At 44.3% G+C, this 22,190-nt stretch overlaps 1 protein-coding gene across 3 annotated transcripts in view; it reads left to right on the top strand.

The window, feature by feature from the left end:
* The window catches only part of AKNA (AT-hook transcription factor), a 42,342-nt gene extending 28,920 nt beyond the window's left edge, over positions 1-13,422 (top strand). For all 3 annotated transcript variants that reach the window (XM_088455465.1, XM_088455466.1, XM_088455467.1), the window contains exons 16-22: positions 2,295-2,405; positions 6,452-6,537; positions 6,648-6,737; positions 6,921-7,019; positions 7,894-7,995; positions 9,801-9,939; positions 11,349-13,422. In XM_088455465.1, coding sequence (XP_088311591.1) covers positions 2,295-2,405; positions 6,452-6,537; positions 6,648-6,737; positions 6,921-7,019; positions 7,894-7,995; positions 9,801-9,939; positions 11,349-11,589 — 868 coding nt within the window. In that variant the 3' untranslated portion in view covers positions 11,590-13,422. The remainder of the gene's footprint in view (positions 1-2,294; positions 2,406-6,451; positions 6,538-6,647; positions 6,738-6,920; positions 7,020-7,893; positions 7,996-9,800; positions 9,940-11,348) is intronic.
* The last annotated feature ends 8,768 nt before the right edge of the window (positions 13,423-22,190 follow it).

The following is a 22,190-nucleotide window of genomic DNA, read 5'->3' as shown; positions in this document are numbered from 1 at the left end:
ACCTTTTTATCCCTATGTGTAATTCTCTTCCAGTATATCTCTTAAATGTAGTGAGCCCCGGACAGTCCTGAAGCAATGCCCCCCCCCACCTCCATATACTTATTCTGTAGCTGTTCACAGACCAGAGTCCTGGAGGGGGATCCGGGGGAGAGACCCCCACCACAGTGCTGCTACGTTTATTAGCACTGACTGCAAGTTCTTCATCCCAAATGTATTAATTTACACAGACAGTAACATCTCCCCAAGTGCATGTACTGCAAATCCCTCATCGTAACATTACTGTGTTTTCCATCACTATCATTGGAAGTTGGAATTGGGAAGATTTTGTTACCACCTAGAACATAGATACAATTGGCCACTGTTACATATCACTTTCTTCCCAATTTTCTTTCTTTTGTTTTTTATTTATTTGTGTACATATTGTCTTTGTTCTCATCTCCCTCATAGACTCTTTCTTTGTCTGTTAGACGGGCCCTGTCTGTCTGTACAGAAAGTTAGTTTGCAGTTCCGTATCTGTACCGATGTGTCCACATACATGTAGCCTCCTTGAGCATTAAACAGCCATTCTTGGCGCGCCATGCCATGCTGTGTCTCGGTAGCACCGAGCGTCGTTTCATCTAACTTTTCCCCTAAAATGCGTCCTATTCGAAAAACGATGCAAATAGGACAAACAAGCAGCGTCATCTGTGATCAATATACTGTTCACATTTTCCCCTCTCCTACAGTTTGGGGCCTATCTTCCAAAATAATTCACTATTGCTTTCAGTAGACACTCTCCATATATATCAAATAAAAAAAAAATTATGGAACTATGGGCCTGATTCAGAGGTGCTCGCAAAAAGCGAGCGCTCACTCTGAATCAGGGCGGCCGCTTGTTTTTTTAGTTGCGGCCTCCTGGCCGCTCGCATTGCTGTGGGTTACCACCCACAGCTTATGCGAGCGGCCAGGTGATGGTCACAATGGTCAAGACCATCGCGGCCATCGGGCTTGCAACGAGACCCTTGCGGTAGGGTCTCGTGGCCGCAAGCCCCAGTGGACTTCCTGCTCTATTAGAGCAGGAAGTCCACCTACTGACATCACGAGCTGCTCCGTTTGCCCAGCCACCTCCCCCCCGCCCCTTTCAACATCGACAGCCGCCCCTTTTGGATGCGAGCGCCAGAGCGAGTGCTTTTTGCGCTCACGCGCACTGCCTAACAATCGACCCGCTTGCGAGTGGGTCTGAATCAGGCCCTAAGAACACATGAAAGTACAGATGTGTCTATATATATCTATCTTCCTTTGCGCTACAAGTCACGTTACACATAACGCGTGATCGCCGTGCGACTCTGTAGTGCCGAACGTCTTTTTGTGCTTTCCCCTAAATGTGTCTTATTTACAAAGTTATGCAAATAGGACGTACAAGCAGCGTCTGCTGATTACAATGATATGCGGCATGCCTATATTCTGTGTGCGCCACTGCGGTCATATCTGCATGCAAAATGCTACGTTACAATGTCAGTGGCTGTGGCACTAGAACGTAGCATTTTGCATGCAGATATAACCGCAGTCACACACAGAATATACGCATGCCGCATATCAGTTTAATAAGCATGAGCTTCTTGTGCGTCCTTTGCGAATAAGACACATTTTAGGAGGAAAAAGTTACACAAAAAGACACTCTGCACAGCGCTCACGCGTTATGTGTAACGCGACTTTTAGCGCAAAGGAAGATATATGGACACATCGGTACTTTCATGTGTTCTTAGTACATATGTAACTCGGCTATAATTGTAATTCTATCAATTTTTAAAAAAAATTGAGTTATGTCACAAAGTTTTTTAAATTGATAAAATTCTAGGTGTGAATTACTCATCATCTGTAGGTGCGATTTGCTTTCCTCAATTTGCTATACATACATAATAGAACACATCACAATAGATGATGGAGTACTGAAAGCAATAGTCACTTATTTTGGAAGATAGACCCTAAATTGTAGCAGAGGCGCGCATGTGAGTAGTATACGTATTGATCACAAACGATGATCTGGATTCAGTCAATGAAAGAAAAAGAAGAAAAAGTTTGCGATTTTGTCCAAATGGTAATGAGACCTATATTTTGGGGTTCACCAGTGTTTATCTGTTACAAATATTAGCAAATTGGTGTTGGGGTGTGACTGTCATTTATACAGGCAATGTGCCGAAAACCGCTGCAAAGAAACTTCTCAGCGACTTTCCTAACTATAGAACCTCCTCAGTCACTCTGTTATGTATGTCTCTTTACCTACGTTCCCTGTAATCTCCATTCTCTCCCTCCAGTCAGGCCATAAGCAACCTGCAGAAAGAGGTGATGCATCTTCGACAACATCTAGAGAGCAGCCTGCACCGATCTCCGACGCGAGGAATCCCGGGGCCGCCTGCTGCCAATCAGTGAGTGCAGATTTAGGGGCTTGAGCGTGTTTACATCAGGGCGCTGGCATCTGATCAATCGCTAGTGCCATACATTACCTAATACAGAGGATCCCAAACTCAGTACCCAAGTCACCCTAACAGTCCAAGTTTTTATTGATAACCATGATTGGGCACAGGTGACTTAATTAGTACCTCAGTCTTTTGATTTAACCATCTGTGCTCAACCATGGATATCCTTAAAACCTGCACTGTTAGGGTGCCTTGAGGACCGAGTTTGGGAACCTCTGACCTAACACATATTGTAAAATGTAGTTATATGTAGGATTACTGATCCTATCACAACTCTCCTGCTTTGCTCACAATTTGCCGAATGTTTAACTAAGGTGTCAAAAAATCTTTTACCAAGCTATGACCTAACAAGAGTTATTGCCATAGTTTTCAGTGGTCTCTCAGACCTCAACATTACTTCAGGAGCCCTGCCGTCGGCGCTGCTATCTTGTAGATAGCAGCGCCGATAATGACAGGGGCGCATAGCGCCCCTGTCATTTACCGCCCAGACCCCCGATCATACATCAGGGAGAAGCGATATCAGCGCACATAACGTGCGCTGATACCGCTTCAGGGCTTCATACATCTACCCCATTATTCTATATGGCCCCAACAGGTCACGGGGGAGATGTACGAAGCCCCGAAGTGGTATCAGCGCACGTTGTGTGCGCTGATACCGCTTCTCCCCGATGTATGATCGGGGGCCTGGGCAGTAAATGACAGGGGCGCTATGCGCCCCTGTCATTATCGGTGCTGCTATCTACAAGATAGCAGCGCCGAGCGGCAGGGCCATGTACGAACGGTCACAACGCATGACCGTTCGGCCGGCTGTAGCTGTCGTTATCGACAGCTACAGCCTGGCGCTAGCCTATCCCCACAACAGGGACAGCGCTGTCCCTGCTGTGGTGGCTGCCGGCTCCAGGCTGCACGCGGGGATCTCACGATACTTGCGAGATCCCGCGCATGCTCAATGGAGCCGTCCAGGACTGACACACAGTGCATCAGCACTAGGCTGATGCGCTGTAGTCACTAGCGGGTAGTGCCGGAGGGTGGAGTTATCGCTCCCCCTCTCCGGCCGATGAGATGTTCATGAATCTCATTGGTAGTGCTTCCAGCTTCGCCTCGGTAAAGAGGCGAAGCGGGAAGCGTTATAGCGGCACGTTAAGTGCCGCTATAATACATCTACCCCATATCTGATACCAGACTCAGTAGCCCTAGTTGTCTCTCTCAGTTCCCGGACTTTGCACGATGTACAGGGAACTGGTAGATCAGATCCGACCCAACAATATAATTTGCTGCAGATTATAAGAGCATTAGCTGGGTATCCGGTTTCCCACTGACCTGAATGCATAAATTGTGAATTAACAGCTTAGGATCAGATAGTTTAAATGGCCCTCGAACTCGATGCAGTCTTGTGCTGGGCTCATAAATGCTCTTAGAACTCACCAACATGTTGCTTTGTTCAGTTAGTAGCAGGATATTATATTGCATCAGGATGGTCCCCAAAATCATATAATGCAGCTCCCTTATAAAACCTAAAGTGCGGCTAATGTCGCCGAGTTGACACAAGCCGCCGGACGCTAACATGCACCCGGGGGTGCACTCTGTACCGCTAGGATGGCACACGCGGCTGAGCGCAGAGATGCACGCTGTGCTGCCTGGATGACTCAAGTAGCGCACAGCAGGTGGAATGCGGATCGTGCCGCCTGGATGAAACACAGCGGCCAAGGTAATTTATCACGACTGGAACAATGGAGAGGCTGGAACACTGGAACTCTACTGGCATACAGGAGACAGTCATAAACCGGAACACGAAACTCTCTCACCGGCATGAAATGAAGGGCTGGCTGGAATTTAACAGAAACAGGGCCCAACCAGAGCAAGTCTCCCTAATGACAGACCAGTGAGCACCTGGGCTGTGCAGAGACTGGAGAATCAATCAGTGTGCACCTGATAGTGCACACAGACAGGCAGTAATTAGTGCAGAGGCTCAGCAGCAACCAAGACTGGAACTGCAAACAATATGCTGCTAACCACAGGCCCAAACAGGAGGAAGGAGGAGATTGCAGCGAACACTTCTCCAGCGTTAGCGTTCGCCTCGCATGGTATTCGCAGTGCGGCTGCTTGTGACAATGCATAAGATGTGGGAGAGCTGAGGGATGCTTGCATCGGCTGGGTTTATTTATGCAATTTTATTTATGCATAGATATGACCTCCATATATAATTGCATGACTAATAATGTCATGCAATTAATGTTTATGCATTCTGCATCATTATAGGGTTACTCAGAAGTCTGATAATCCGCTGACCTGCTACCAAGCTGCGTCTGTGTACGCAGTCGCTTGGATTTGTGATGCCGCTCGTGGGCGTCTTAATGCAGATCCCAAAGGCTGCAAGATATTCATTGTCAGGTTCTTGCAGAGAACAAACCGCCTGACTTTTAGCTGCAGAAAGGGTTCTTTACAATAAGAGCAGTTCTCTATGGGATGCACACCCACGTTGGTGTTGATAGACCCAAACAATGTTAAAATAAGGTTCCAGAAAATATTGGATATTTACTTAGCAAACATAAATTCACCCTACATAAATTTGCATATTGTTTCTTGCTATGGATCAATTGACTAGGCAGCAGGATGATTGGGGGTTTACCATGATGGCCAATTGTTTTGTTTTTCCGACTAAATAACCACATAGTGACTGTATGGGTATGGTGACAATATACTGTAGGCATGGTGACTATATAGGTATAATGGTCATATAGGTATGGTGACCCTATAGTTATGGTGACTATATAGATATGATAAATACATACATAGGTATAATGACCGTATAGGTGTAATGACTGTATAGTTATGGTGACTGTATCGGTACGATGACTGTATGGTGACCGTATAGATATGGTGACTACATAGGAATGATAAGCACATTGGTGTGATGACTATATAGGTATTATGACCATATAGGTATGATAACCACATAGGTATGGTGTCTGTATAGCTATGGAGACCATATAGGTATAGTAACTGTATAGATATGGAGACCATATAGATATGTTGACCGTATAGGTATGGTGACTGTATAGCTATGGAGACCATATCGATATGTTGACCGTATAGGTATGGTGATTATATAGATATTTTTACTATATGGGTATGATAACCACATAGATGCGATGACTGTATAGATATGGTGACTATATGGGTATGATAACCACATGGGTATGGTGACTGTATAGGTATGGTGACCATATAGATATTGTGGCTATACGGGTATGATGACTATTTCGCTATGGTGGTAGTATAGGTATGGTGACAGTATGGATATGATGACTATATAGGTATGGTGGTAGTATAGATATGGTGACTATATGGGTATGATAACCACATAGGTATGATGACTGTATCGGTATGGTGACTGTATAGGTATGGTGACCATATAGATATTGTGGCTATACGGGTATGATGACTATTTCGGTATGGTGGTAATATAGCTATGGTGGTAGTATAGGTATGGTGACAGTATGGATATGATGACTATATAGGTATGGTGGTAGTATAGATATGGTGACTATATGGGTATGATAACCACATAGGTATGATGACTGTATCGGTATGGTGACTGTATAGGTATGGTGACCATATAGATATTGTGGCTATACGGGTATGATGACTATTTCGGTATGGTGGTAATATAGCTATGGTGGTAGTATAGGTATGGTGACAGTATGGATATGATGACTATATAGGTATGGTGGTAGTATAGATATGGTGACTATATGGGTATGATAACCACATAGGTATGATGACTGTATCGGTATGGTGACTGTATAGGTATGGTGACCATATAGATATTGTGGGTATACGGGTATGATGACTGTTTCGGTATGGTGGTAGTATAGCTATGGTGGTAGTATAGGTATGGTGACAGTATGGATATGATGACTATATAGGTATGATTTAGTATAGGTATGGTGACAGTATGGATATTATGTCAAAGATTGTTCATTGTTTTTCAGGAAGCTTCATGAAGGGAAAGCTCCTCACTGTGCCCCTGGCTTGGGTTCTCCTAGACGTGGGGCTGCTTCAAGGGAACCAAAAGTGGGTAAGTTCCTCAGGGAAGAGAGAATCACTGTCAGTTGCCACTGAAACGATCCCAGGATTTGTTATTAGGCAGAAGCTGAGTTTTATCATTCTTCTTTATTTTCCGCACAGAGCACCTGTTGGGCAGCCCCGTGTCACACGGGCGTGATCCCGATCAGCGAGCGGCACAGGGTGGGAGAGGAGTCCGGGGGGCATACACAGGTGAGCTACTGGAATAAATCACTAAGGCATGATTTCAGCCAGGTCGCTGTTAAATTTAAATTGTCAATCAGTTATAAGGCAAAACCAGCTATATAACTGATTGCCTCTTTAAATGTAGCGGCAAACAAACCGACATAACTCTGGTTCCTTCATCTCAGAACTTTTCTGTGTATTTTATTTTAGGGTCTCGGTACCAACTTCCAGGATCCCCTTCCCCAAGCCGCACTGAACAGGCTAGCGTCCCACACTGTCAGAGATGTCAGGAAACTGAGAGCAATCCTGGTATGAACAATGTCCCCTATTCTATACAGTGACATAAGCATGCCGGGTTATTGTCTATAAATGAAATAAAGGAAAACGGCAACAATAAAGGTGGAAGGATTGTTATGGGGTAATTATGACACCATACTGGGCCGATTTTCTCATAACTGAGCGATTTTCACATAGTTGAGAAATGAAAGCGGAAAATGTCCGTCTCACGGGCGTGTAATGTGAGCGTGGCGGGAATGTCAGTGCAAGCGGCAGCTTTCGCAGACGCACAGCCGCAGCCATAGGCCTGGTGCAAGTGTCAATGGTGGCGTCTATTTAACCGCCGTCGGTTTACTGCGTGCAGAGAGGCTGAAAGCGGGCGTCTCAGTCCTTGCACATTTAGACGCATGTGTGTACACTATGGAATGGAGATAGGAGTTACAGAGCCACTGCCGAGCACGTCTGCAGATGTGGGCCCTCATTAGAATATAATAGAATGGAGATAGCAGTTACAGAGGCACTGCCGAGCACGTCTGCAGATGTGGGCCCTCATTAGAATATAATAAAATGGAGACAGGAATTACAGAGCCACTGCCGAGCACGTCTGCAGATGTGGGCCCTCATTAGAATATAATAGAATGGAGATAGCAGTTACAGAGGCACTGCCGAGCACGTCTGCAGATGTGGGCCCTCATTAGAATATGATAGAATGGAGATAGCAGTTACAGAGCCACTGCCGAGCACGTCTGCAGATGTGGGCCTTCATTAGAATATAATAGAATGGAGATGGGAGTTACAGAGCCACTGCCGAGCACGTCTGCAGATGTGGGCCCTCATTAGAATGTGGTACAATGCCTTTTTATCTGTTTTCTGTAATAACGCATTCCATAAATTGTGTGCTCTGCAGTGTCCATGAAAGCATCAAGGAAGGATGAAAGCGCTCTTCCCATTCATCCAGCCTGTCCACTTTGCCATGGGAACAATGACTCTGATAATACACAGAGAACTGGTGAGTCTCTGCAGGATCACATTCATTTGTAGAGACAGATACTGAATAATCCCTGCAGGCAGCAATAATGAGTGTGTCACATCTCTAGCAAGTGCCAACGTTCCCTGTCAGTGAATCACACCTCTGGCTGTGCTTATAGATGGTCAGTGAGACATGATCAGTGCAAGATCTGACAAGGAGAAGACATGCATGACCATCTCACACAATTGCACCCTTGCTTAGTTTATCGTCTACCTGCAACAGCCATTTGAAGCGATCATGGCGGTTTTGAGTGTGGTCTTTATAGCGCATGTTCACTACAAGTAACCACATCAGCAGCACAAGCAATGCCTCCTGCTACCACACTTAGGCAGGGATGTACTAAAGGAAAAATGCGGTAAACCCCCCGTTTTCAGGGTTTTTACCGCATTTCCATATGTGCTAAGCCCCGGCCGCCCTTTATCAGTGCAGGGGTTAATGCCAGAAAAACCTGGCGTTCCCCTATAGAAGCCTATGGGCTATAGGACGCCGGTGTTGGCTCTCCACCAACCCCCATCGCCGGTGGGCGCGGAGCCGGCGAGCGGGTTGGAGAACTCGGCCGGGTCCTCACAGCACACGGAGGACCCAGCCGCAGTCAGACGCCGGGGGCAACATCAGGAAAGAGAACGGCTCCCTGCCGCAGGGAGACCACCGGAGGTGCTGATGAAGTGGGAGGCTGGGTCGCCCGCACCACTGCTAGACCACCAGGGCACTCTGGCAGTCTGCAGTGCTGGTGGATCACTGAAGGATTCTAGTGACCGCCAGCAGATCTGTAGGCGGCCATTGTCCGTGGGATCTATGTCAGCAGGGGGAGGTAGGATCTCCACGTTAGCCCCTCTCCCGGCCCTTAGCGTGATCCCTCATGGAGGCTTCCCGCCATGGGCTTACTCCTCCTCCTCTCTCCTTACTTGCAAGTCACTGAACAGCCATTTTACAGAGCTGTGCTGCTTGCTGTTGGTCTTCTGAAAGGTTTGGCTCCTGTCTCCCTGTATACCTCCCCTCAGGTCAAGTTATACAGTCTAGCTCCATCCAGCCAACTGGGGTTGGATTGTTGAGCATTATTTGCCTATTCTATTGCATTGAATGTGACTGTGTGCTTGTTTATGTTTTTTCTATAGCTGTGAAAGGGGTTAACTCCCCCTCTGTGGCCCCACTCATTGTTAATTTTGTGCAGCCCCTAAATTCAGTGCACTATTCCCTATTGAGCACCCCTGTTATATAACTAGGTGTGTGGGACTTTTCTTGGAACACGGTAACGTCTTCCAAGAACAAAGCCCTGCGAGACTACGCCGCGAACCCAGGCGTCCGACGTGATTGTCATCCAGTCTCCACCTCTTTCTAATGATTTAAGTGTCTTGCTATTGTGGTTCCTGCACATAGTACAGTACATGCTTGCCCCTGTCTGACAGCTATAAGGAACGCTCCTCCCTCATTCTCCCAGGCCTTCCCATTAGTTGGATCAGAACTTGCTCACCCTGCTCCAGATGCCATTTTGCTGTGGAAACACATGCATGGTTATGTAAATCTATTTCCTCAGGTCACAAACACGGGTTAGGAATGTCACCATGACTCCCGGTGCCCTTGTACCGCGCTGTCGCTTCATAAATTATACTCACAGCCAATATTCTGAATCGTGAATCACACCTCACAAAGATGGCAGCTGAATAGTGCCTGACAAAGGTGCTGGACTGCGTATGTCCACTGAGAAGCCGTTCTTCTACCTGCACTTGTTTCACCTTATTGTCTCCAGGATGAGATCTGCGTCTGACTCCATTTTGTTTTTACAGGAATGTCTCACAGGGAGTCTAACAGCCGCCCACACCACAGGCGCAGGAGGCATCCGCAGTGCAGGCACAGGATCACGAGCCTCGCGCCTCCCGTGAGCTACATACAGACTCCTCTTGTCCCTTACAGCCCTCCAGTAATGTGAGTTATCCATCTTGTGTGTGTTTTATACATAAAGGGCTAAAAATAACTGTTCATGTCTTCAGCCTTATCCAATCATAACCTAAAAGTGAGAAGAGATTCAGTGGGGATCAACCCCCCCCCCCCCCCCCAAAAAAAAATAATTGCCCATCACCTGTTACTTATTTACATATTGTACAAATACAACATGTGTCCTATTGGATGAAATTGGAATAAATGGGGTATATAGGACCTGTCTCAGAGATGTACGCTTTGCCAATATTTACGCATATCGAGCGATTGACTGCCATTGCGCATGTGTGTAAGACAGTGTGCGATTGTTTTGTGATAACGCCCGCACAGAGGATTCATGCACAAAGTAGGTAGCAGGTAGTCAGTGTATAGGGGAGGTAACAGGGTGTGGCTAGGCAAACGCAGGCATGCCTGACCGTTTTAATGGCGTTTTGTGGGCGTGCATAGAGACACTGTGTTTGAGATAGGTCAGACTTGCCTCATATGCTGCATGGCTGCCCAATCTATTATCGATGTTACCGATGTTTACCCTGGTGCGTGACGTCAGACGGATATGAGAAGGCAGCATTGGGCATTCCTATGCTCGGGTAAGCTTTGGAAGACATTAGCATATTATTGCAGCTGCGTTCCGTGTGAAATCGCAGATGTGATTGCATTAGCGCAAATTTCTGAATCAGGCCTATAGTCCACATGTGATTTTATGTAGTTATCAGCCTTACTAGAAGCCATAAATCTTTTTGGCTATAACCTCACAACCTGCACCTTGCATCACTAGGACCCTGACCCCCCAACACTTCTCTCTAGTTGGCTGTAGAATTGTTGCCTGGACCTGTTCAGGTCTTCCCTTCTGCCCAGGGGCGTATTTATAATGGGTGCAGGGTGTGCGGGGGCACACGGGCCCCTGGATCCAGGGGGGGCCCGCACCGCATACCCTGCAACCATAAAACTTACCTCTCCGGAGTCCCACATCAGCTCCGGTGTCTGTGCCTGTAAAAATGGCTGAAAAATGTCCGCCGCAGCCATTTTCCCATCATATGCGCAGTACAGGGAAAATGGCCACCACGGCCATTTTCCTGGTGACCTGTGTATGCGCTATAGACTCTGGGCACACTCTAGTGCCCAGAGTCTATAAGTTCGGTCATGCCCGCGCACCACTCAGTGCGCAGCCGTCCGCCGGACGGAGAGGAGGGGGCCAGTGTCTGAGACTGCACACAAGCCCCCTCCTCTCTAGAAACGCACCTGCTTCTGCCTGAGCATTCCTATTATTCTTAGGAGTGTCCTTATGTTCTAACTAAACATCTGGGTCCAGTGATGATGGGTGCAGGACCTCACGTTCCGATTGTCACATTGCACTCTTAAAATGCATGCATATTTAAGTTCTCCACCTCTCTTTTTAGATATGGCACTTCACCCAGTCTCTATGTTCCTGTCGGATATAACGTAGCTGAGCTCCGACCTCCATATACTGTGACGTCTCCCCCTAAACCAGACACCGTAGAGCTGGATGACCTGAGCTGGCCATTGAATCGAGCATTAGCGGCAGCCAAGGAACTGAAAGTAACCAGCAGGCGGATGTGCCAGTCGCTGACTATGGATCTCAGCGTACAACGTAATCTGCGGGGCTCTTGTCTTTTCTAGATTAGAGATGTCTACACATCATTTATTTTGGCTGGCACCCAAACTATGTCGGTGATTCATCTTCATGGCCCGATTCCATTTAGAGATAATAATGTACTCTTAATTGCATATTTCCTGTATATACATGAAAGATGAACAACACACAAAATTAGAGTTAATTCAGCCACTCTGTAGAAACCCTTTGGGATTCCCTTCCCTTGACTCAATCACTTATCTCACTATCGCCCATGGCCCCACCAACTTCCATAGTCCTGTAGGAGGTAGAGTGGAACCACTAGTCAAAATTCATACTGTTGCTCGGGGGTGTGCTGTCTGCACCCAGTGTCGGACTGAGGCATACAGGGCCTATCGGAAGACTGCAGTGATAGGGGCCCATGCTTAAAGGGTTTGACTAGACTCCAGAGGGGTGTGGCCAGCCTCCAGAGGGTTGGCTAACCATAGACAGTGCATGGTCTGTGCCCTTTTATAAAAATATATAGTAAATACTGCTAGTGCATGCATGATAATGTACCAGATTGATAACTACATTGCATTGTAGTGAATACACCATAATCCTGGGAATGCAGTATAATGTAACATATGCACAGTCTAAGAGGAGAAGGGGTGGGGCCTTAGGCAGTGGGGCCTACCGGGGAATTCCCCTGTACACCTGCTGGCCAGTCCGACCATGACTGCACCTGTCCAATTATATGGTCAGCCAAAAATTCTCTGATCAGTTTTACCCAACAGCTACACCCCTCCAGCTGTTATTAGTCTTAGAAATGAGCATTTGCTTCCAGCAAGGGAGGAACGCCCACCAGGCTCCCACCCATTCTTTGCGGAGCTCTTCATGATATTACAGTTAATATAATTAATATACAATTACAAACTTACAAAAAAATAATTGCTAAACATAACTATTTTTTTATTAGAGGCTAGCAGTACACAATAGGTTGGTAAAGGGAGGATCATAAGGACATATCCTAACTATGATAGTCACTCAATGAATAAATCCCAACCCATATGCAAATAGAATCACTGGAATAGTCCGGACACCTTATTACTGTATACTGAGTTTTGGCTAAATGAGAGGATATGGCTGACTCCCTCCCACCTATAGTGATGGATCACATAGGAAGGTACAAAACAAACATTGAGCTAGCTCCATACATTTTGCTAATAATGACCCTGATACCTCTTATTAACTAAAAAGGTGTCACACAAGCACAGGTTACATATTACACAGGTAAATTGAAGGTATTTTTTAGATATTTATATTTTTGTATCCAGAATTTTGGTACGAAAATGAAAGTTAGGGAGTATTTATGTGTGTTTGCTTATCTGAGAAAGTGCTCTTACTCCTGGGACTTTACAGGGAATATTATGTCTCACTCTGGTTCTAATCCAAAAGATACATTCCTCTGTGTGCGGTTATGTCATGTCGGTCACATAGTGAGTGCGATTGCATTTGTGTTGCCAGGACGACTGTTATTGTGAGTTTACAGCACATTAATACTGAATCACAATTAGCTAGTGGCAAATTCAGCTAATGGTTATTTCCAAGTTATTTATTATCCATCTGCTGTGAAGTACGTTTGCTGTTAGGATGATGTTCAAAAAAAAACAAAAAAAACTGTTCAAGCAATGTTTTATGTTTTAATGATGTTTTCTTAGTTTACTTTGTGTAGGATTGTTTTTTACATGTACATAAACGGTACAAATTTTAAACTGTATGTAAACTGTGTGAAAGCCATTTTGGGATGTTAATGATGATCTCATGTTTTTGTCAAAGAAGCTTAGTACAAATCTATTTTTTCATTTAATAATTTTTTATAGATAAAAAAATAACAAAAATATGTTGTCATCGCTTCATGATTTATCCATTTACCACTTTTTCTCTTGATAACGTTTATCCGGGTTATCACACTGAGAAGAAAATATCAGTCTCTGTCTGCAATTTGAGCGTAACAAATAAATAACCAGTGATTGGCCGCAGGTCGCCCAGTGAGTTTCCACCAGCGGCTGCTTAATCTAATGCGGGCCAATACATCTATGGGCCGTTTCCCTGATTTTTCCCATGCCATTCCCATCCGCCAATCAGCAGACTTCGTTGATCAGGGGTTTCTCGGGGTATCAGCTCAGCATATTGCCTAGGACACCCCTTATAGGAGATAACCCCTATATGATTATTTAGAGCGAGATCTCAGTGGCAGTGTTGTAAGTGGGCTGTGACAAGGGGAGTTTTGGAGTGCACTTTGGAGTGCCTGTGAGATATAAGGGTATGTGGGGCATTATTTTGGGATTAGTTGGAGCATTTTTTGGCAAATGGAGACGTGATTAGCAATTGAGGGCGTTTTGTGACAAATGAGAAGCCTGAGTAGCATTTGAGGGCATTTTGTGGCACGAATAGCATTTCAAGGTAATTTGTAGTAATTGTTAGGGCGTAGTGACACTTGAGGGCATTTTGTGGCGGTTTAGGTGTCACACATCGGGATCCGGGTCCCCGTTACCGGGTCCGGCGGTGTTACCTTAATGCCATCTATGTCCCCACTGGCTGTCTGCGGCATCCCTGAGAACCGTAGGCACTCATCTGTAATGTGCAACATGATCTGGCAAACCCATCTCCAGCGCCTATGGTCACATGACTCACCCAGCCTATCTGTTCCCTATTTAAACCAGAAACTGCTGACTACTCATTGCCAGATCAACATTTCTCTCTGAGGATTAGTAACCTGGCTTCTGGTTCAGTATCTGCTCCACTGCATGCCCGAAAACCTGCTCTAGCATTGCTTTACTTCATTCTGCTCCAGTGCGATCCAGAAAATCTGCTCCACTTTTACCACTTTTGAGTCAAAAAAACCTAAGCGGGGAGTATTTCTACTTTTGCGCCAAAATCACATAAGGGGGGAGTATTACCACTTTTGAGTCAAAAATACCTAAGGGGGAAGTATTACCACTTTTTTTTTTTTTTTATGCAATCTGTTTTTATTGGAATCAAAATAGCATAGTACATATATGGCCCACAACGGCCTACATAGACATCAAATAAGTCCAAATAACAATATAAATTCAATAGACAAACATATTCATACTTTCAGACATTGCTAAATAAAATAAAAACAAACATAACTAATAAAATAAAGTGTATAAAAATTGAAGAAAAGAAAAAAAATATATATATATATATATATATATAACAATACATAGGGAAAGAAAATCAATAGGGAAAGTCACTATGTCCTAGGGGGCGTTGAGGTATTATGTATTCTGTACTCAGAAGACTTTAAAATTCAACCAACCATACCAAATTGCTGTAAACCCAGAGGGAGGTGATCTCAAGGAGGAGAAATCTTCCATAGACATATATTGATCTATTCTCTGGAACCATCGAAACACAGGAGGGCAAATCTGAGATCTCCAATAACATGGTATAGTAGCCCTCGCAGCATTCACCAGATGACGTAGCAAGGATTTTTTATATATGGAGATAGAGAGGGCTGAAAGATTTAGTAACCAAAATTCAGGTTTATCAGATAAGGGAAGACCAGTGATCAACTCCGATATCTGTCGGACCTTCTTCCAAAAGTTGGCTATTACTGGGCATTGCCACCAAATATGTACAGGAGTACCCACTGCTTGACCACAGCGCCAGCACAGTTCAGATAGATTTGGGAACATCCGGTGAATGTGAACAGGGCACCTATACCACCTAGCCAAAATCTTGTATTGAGTCTCCAAAACTTGTAGGGAAGAGGAACTAGCAAAGGTAAAACTGAATATTTCTGACCACTGATCCTCTGTCAGTTCCCTTCCCAATTCACCACGCCAAGCAGAAACATAGGAAGGCATAGAGGGATTGGAACACTCAAGACATAACTGATATATTAGAGAAATAAGGTGGGTCTTCTTTCATACATTAAACTTCAAACCTGGTCGGAGTCCAACGAGGACTACCAGTTTTAAGAGAATTAATGTAGTGTCTTAATTGGAGAAAAACCCAGAATGAACGAGATGGAAGATGGTATAGTTGTTGGAGATCTAGAAAGAATCGTAACCCACTAGTTGTAATCAAATGGGATAAACGTGAGATACCCGCTGAGGACCAACTAGATAAGTTAGGGGCCAAAAGACCTGGGGGAAAATCCAAATTACCCACCAATGGAGTAGGTAATGAAACGCCTGGGCTAAACAAAGGAGGATTCCTACATTTGTTCCAACAACGAAGAGTGGGACCTAGTGTCGGGTGAGATATAGGTGGACATTTAACAATCCAGGGGAGAACATGGGATGGCGTAGCAACTGTATGACCTGCTATAAGTATCCATTGTTTAATAACAGGCAATCTGGACATCTCAACAATCCTGGTTAGGTGAACCGAGTAATAATAAGTAAGAAAATGAGGCAGCTGAAGGCCACCTTTTGTACGACTTTGAGTTATTACAGCCTGTGACAATCGGGATCTAATGACCATAATAAACAAAATGGCTAAACTTTGTAATTCATTAAAAAAAGAGGTTGGGATTGCAATAGGCAAAACTTGCATCAAATATAGGACCTTAGGCAAAATAGACATCTTAACCGTGTTAATCCTACCCAATCAAGATAACTTCAGGAGAGACCATTTTTGAAAATCTGTCTTAATTTGTTTAATAAGAGGGGGGGAAATTTAGCTGAAACAAATTATTATTAGAGGGAGATAGAACACCCAAATATTTAAGGCTAGAAGAGGTCCAGAGAAAAGGAAATGAGCTTTTGAGACCCGCAACCATACTGTCAGGGGATGATATATTCATGGCAACAGACTTGGAATAATTTATCTTGAAATTGGAGACCTCACTGAATCTATTGAACTCATGCATGAGGGCAGGGAGAGAGGTCACCGGAGCAGAGATGGTAGCAAGGAGATCATCGGCAAATAGTGCCAGTTTGTAATCATAATCGCCCATCTGCACACCCTTAATATCATTATTATACCGAATAGCCCTCGCCAATGCCTCCATACATAGCACAAATATAAGGGGAGACAGTGGGCATCCTTGACGTGTGCCATTATGAATCGGGAAGGGATCTGAGAGGGCCCCATTAACCCTCACTCTAGCAGTAGGAAAGTGATAAAGGGCCAAAATACGGTGAAGACAATGAGAGCCTAATCCCATGTACCGTAGAAGACCTTCCATGAACTGCCAATCGATCCTGTCAAAGGCCTTCTCCGCATCCGTTGACAGTAGGATAACAGGAGACCCAGTACCCTTAACATGATGGATTATATCAATGATCTTAGAGGTATTATCCTTAGCCTCCCTACCCCGAACAAATCCTACTTGATCTCTGTGGACCAAACCAGGAAGAAGGACACTCAAGCTATTTGCCAACATTTTAGCATATCATTTTAAATCATTATTCAATAAAGAGATAGGTCTATAACTTGCACATTGGGCAGGGTCTTTTCCTTCTTTGGGGATTATAGAAATATGAGCCTCAAGAGTCTGAGGAGAAAACCCCACCTTGTCAGACACTCCATTACAGGCCTTAAAAAAACGGGGCATAAGTATGGAACGAAAAATGTCTTGTAATAACTCACAGGGAAGCCATCCAGACCAGGACTTTTTGCAAGTGGGGTAGTTGACAGAGCCAAATCTAACTCTTCGTCAGTAAAGGGGCAATCAAGACAGGTCAGATCATCTTCCTCAATTCGTGGAAAATTAACCGAGGAGAAATACTCTCTGACTGCCTCCTGATGTGATAAGGGATTATTAAGGGGCTGTTCCTTTTGTAGATTATAAAGTTTCATGTAATAATTTTGAAAGGCGGCTGCAATTTGGGGAAATGTGTACAGTATTCCCTCCGGACTCCCGAACAGAAGAAACATAAGATTGTAGCCTCTGAGTTTTTAGCGCCCTGGCAAGCATTTTGACAGGTTTATTACCCCATTGGTAAAATTGTACCTGCATTTCTGTAAGTCTAATTTAGTTCTGTCTTGAAGAAGCTTATTAAGAGCCAGTCTAGTTTCAGTAAGTTCATGCAATATAGACTCATCTAAGGAAGATTTATGAGATGTTTCCAGGGACTTAATACAGGCCAAAAGTTGTTTTCGTTGGGCCTTCTTTTCCTTTTTTAGTTTAAGCCTAGCTGAATACAGTGTCCTCTGATCACGCATTTATGCGCCTCCCACACCATCACTGCAGAAATATCTGGAGCATCATTAATATCAACATATTCAGTAATGGCTTTAAGGAGGTCATTCTTAGTATGAGGGTCACTAAGTAAGCGCTCATTAAAACGCCATGTCCATGGTCTAGGTGTCGCAGTAGGAGGAGACATATTTGCAAAAACTGGAGCATGGTCAGACCATGTGATTTAACCTATTTGATTATGGGGGAAATGTTGAAGGTTCCTATGATCTACAAGAAAGTAGTCAATACGTGAGTATACAGCATGTGGAGAAGAATAAAACGTATAATCTTTAACCGTTGGATGTTGAGTCCTCCATAAATCTATCAGTTGATATTCAGAAAAAAGTTGACGTACTCTACGATGGTCTCGTAATGGGGCTCGGGGTGATCTCGAGGAACAATCTAGAACAGGGTCTAAGGACCAATTGAAATCCCCACCTAACACTACGTATCCCTCTCTCAATGGCTCCAGAAGTCTTAAGACCCTGCTAAAAAACTGCCTCTGTTTTTGATTAGGGGAATAAGTGTTCACAATAGTATACAATTGGTTATATATCTTGCATTTCAATACCTGACATCTGCCTTCCACTAGAGTATGATGAGATACGTCTGAAACTGCAAGCCTACGAGAGAGAAGTAAAGCCACTCCCAGGGACTTACTCTGAGAGTTATTGTTACAGAACACATGGGGATAGTAGTAGTTTCCAAGCTTAGGAGCAACTAGTTGTTTAAAATGTGTTTCTTGCACAAAAGCCACATTTACTTTTTCTAAACTAAGTTCTCTCAACAGAGTGGAACGCTTCTCAGGGATATTCAGGCCCTTTACATTAACATAACTTTATATCTTCTGATTTGAGGGAGGCCATAGGTATATCTGTGGAAGGGGTGAGATATATATGAAAAGTATACCATTATATGGACCCTATAAAGTGGTTCAAGAGAAATAAGGACATAGCGACTGGAGAGGGAAAAAATGGGGAAGAAAAAATAAAGAATAGAAAATAAAACAAAAGTTAAAAAAAAGACAAACAATCTTGACAAGACATATAGAAAAACATATCCATAGTGGAAAATTACCGCTGTTGGAGCAGATAGGCAACAACATTTGACCCATGCTCCAAGGTCGGAATGCAGAATGACCCAACTGGGGTGAGACAGCCGCGACCACCCCCGGGATTGAAAAAATATATCAGGTAAACAGCAATATTAAAATATCATCTAAGTAAAAAAAAAAAAAAACACAGCCATAATACCGTTTACATCATTATCATAAATGTGTGAGGCATATTTGTGAAATATTTTTGAAAAAATTTGCAAAAGTCTTTACAAAACTGCTGTGTGTATAGAAAAAGAAAAATGGGAGCAACAATAAATGTATAACAAAGAACCCTTGGACAAAACCAGTTATGAGAAACTATAAGTAGCAATATAGTCAGTGAATAAACTGACCACTAAAGATTTGAAAAGGATATGCTTCTGGACAAGGTCCTTGTCTAAGCCCAGGATGGATACAAATAGTCACATCAAAACATCCCAGTTCGTCAAGTGTCGGAAGCCATCCGTTCAAACTCGTGGAGAGGGCAGACCACGTTTCGGTCCCTTTGCTGATGCCCAAGGAGCTTGTGCAGTGGGTGGATTAGGTGGATCTAGACGAGAAAATAATTGTAGCCAGTCTTGAAGAGGTGGTATAGAAATAGAAAGTGCGTCACAGAACTTATCTAGGTCATCGGGCGTCTGTAAGATGGTTTGACGACCATCATGTGAGACTTGAATATTCAAAGGGAAACCCCAACAAAAACGGATATTTTTCTGTTTGAGAATGTCCGTCAGAGGTTTAAGGAGGCGTCTCTGTTGGAGGGTGTTCCAGGAGAGATCAGGGAAAATTTGAATTTTGCTGCCATTGAATTCAATACCATCTAATTTGCGTGATTTGCTGAGGATCTCTTCTTTAATATGATGGTAGAGGAGGCGACAGATAATGTCTCTGGGAGCCTCAGATTGGAGACCCTTTGAACGAAGGGCCCGGTGAGCACGATCAAAGAGAATAGTGTTGTCCGGCTCTGCATCTGTAAGTTCATTAAATACCTTGGTAAGAACATCAATGATACCCGAACCTTGAACATCTTCTGGGATTCCCCGGATACGTAAATTGTTGCGACGACCTCTATTATCGAGGTCATCTAACCTTCGCTGCATTATTCTCATCTCCTGTGCATGTGTAGAAACAATGTCTCGGAGTTCTTGTTGAAAAGAATCTACTTCCTCTATGTGTATCTCCATGTCAGACACCCGATGGGCAACGTGAGAAATGTCCGCTTGAAGGGCAGCAATTTCCGCCTTTACTGTGGCCCCAATTTTCCTATCGAGGTCTAGAAAGTCTTGTTTAGTGGGAAGAGAGTGGAGGTGGGCCAGCACGTCAGCCATGGTAGTGTCCGCCACATGTCCTGAACTAGTATGAGTCGGTGATGCCATAAGTCCAGTATTATCAGATGATGTAGACGGATTAGAATCAGAACGTGCGTTATCACCAAAAGCACCACCGTCAGGAGTGAGATAGCGGAATAAATTGGGTTGTGATGACGTATCTGTGATTTTCTAAACACTGGGTGTCCGCACTGCTTTCTTGGTTTTTCCCATCAGAGAGATAAAGAAAAAGAGTAAACACAGCATTAATGTTGGTTGAGAATATTAATACATGTATAGCCTCTGGAGAGACATTCCCGGGGTGTAATCACTGCATACCCCTCCCCATATTATATGGGTGAGTCAGGGGATCATGACCATATAACAGCACATATGTCAGCATATATAAACCAGCATATATCTCCACATAAACATGTGGGAGATTGAGTAGTAATATTAGGCAATATAAAATATCAGAGGCAGCTACTATGTAATAAGAGAGAGTGGCTTTTCCAAATAGAAAAGTATGGAGTTACAAATATGACCACATGTGGGAGCTCCAAGCCCAGAAATGTTATAATATTAATTGACACTTACAACAGTGATGGTTTCAAATGTGGGGAGCCTGTTATATATATTCATATAAGTTGTCACACACTAAGGCACCAATACTCCCATGTGAAGGGTGATATACTGTAAGAAAAGGAGAGTGTATAGATATTCCCAACACTATACTTTCAGATATATACAAGAGGGTAAATGAGTAAAGTGTATGGTGCCATAAGCAATGGTAGGCTTGGTAGCATGAGAAATGCAACCTCTAAGAGGGAGACCAGCACAAAACCTTCCAGCCTCACAGGGCTCCCTATAAGCCAGAGAGGATCACCGCAGAGAGGCCCCTGGAAGAGCCAATCAAATTTTGTCAGTGTGCCAGCTGCCTCCAGTCTGGAGCACACGCTGCAGCAGCCACAAGGAGGAGCGGTGAAGCAGCCACCAGCTTTGATCTCCGCCAACGCCCGGGACACGCGGCTTCAAGACGCCCACATTCAGTAGTAAGCCGGAGGGAGAAGAGTCTGCCCGTCTCCACCGGAGTCAGGCTGTAGCAGAAAGGAGTCCAGAGTCCGCGCCTCCAAATGACGCCTGGCCGGATCCAACAACCAGGCAACACCCCGGCTTGAGGTGAGAGGGCAGGTTGCAACACGCGGGACCGCTTTTAAACGGACCCCGGCTCCACGCACCTAGTCCCTCAGTATGGGTAAGCCACCCTTAAGTGCCAGGGCAAGTCAGGGAGCACAAGTAAGCCTTTGGTGGCTAAATAGCGCTGAATTTAAGGGTGCTGGGCACGAGCTCCAAATGCGCATGTACGTTCTTGCTGCCCGCTAGACCACGCCCTCGTATTACCACTTTTGAGCCAAAAAAAACTAGGGTGAGTATTACCACTTTTGAGCCAAAAACACCTAAGAGGTGAATATTAATACTTTTGAGTAAGAAAAAAGCTAAGGGGGGAGTAATACCACTTTAGAGTCAAAAAACCTAAGAGGGGAGTATTACCACCACTTTTGTTATAAAAATACCTAAGGGGGGAGTATTTCCACTTTTGAGCCAAAATCACCTAAGGGGGGAGTTTTAACACTTTTGAGTAAAAAACACAGAAGGGGGGATTATTACCACTTTTGAATCCAAAAAACCTAAGTAGGTAGTATTACCACTTATCAGCCAAAAAAAACCTAAGGGTTGAGTATTACCACTTTTGAGCCAAAAACACTTAAGGGGGGAGTATTACCCCTTTTGAGCCAAAAACACCTAAGGGGGGAGTACTACCACTTCTTGGTCAAAAAATACTTAAGGGGTGAGTATTACCACTTTTGAGCCAAAAACACAGAAGGGGGGAGTATTACCACTTTTGAGCCAAAATCACCTAGGAGGGGAGTTTTACCACTTTTGAGTCTAAAACACCGAAGGGGGGATTATTACTACTTTTCAATCAAAAAAACCGAAGTAGGTAGTATTACCACTTTTGAGCCAAAAACACCTAAGGGGGGAGAA

The sequence above is a fragment of the Taudactylus pleione genome, unplaced genomic scaffold (genome assembly GCF_031769625.1).
Source record: "Taudactylus pleione unplaced genomic scaffold, aTauple2 ptg000656l, whole genome shotgun sequence".
Taxonomy (NCBI): Eukaryota; Metazoa; Chordata; class Amphibia; order Anura; family Myobatrachidae; genus Taudactylus; species Taudactylus pleione.
Note: the sequence above shows the minus strand (reverse complement) of the source record. Positions and strands in the feature narration are given on the sequence as shown.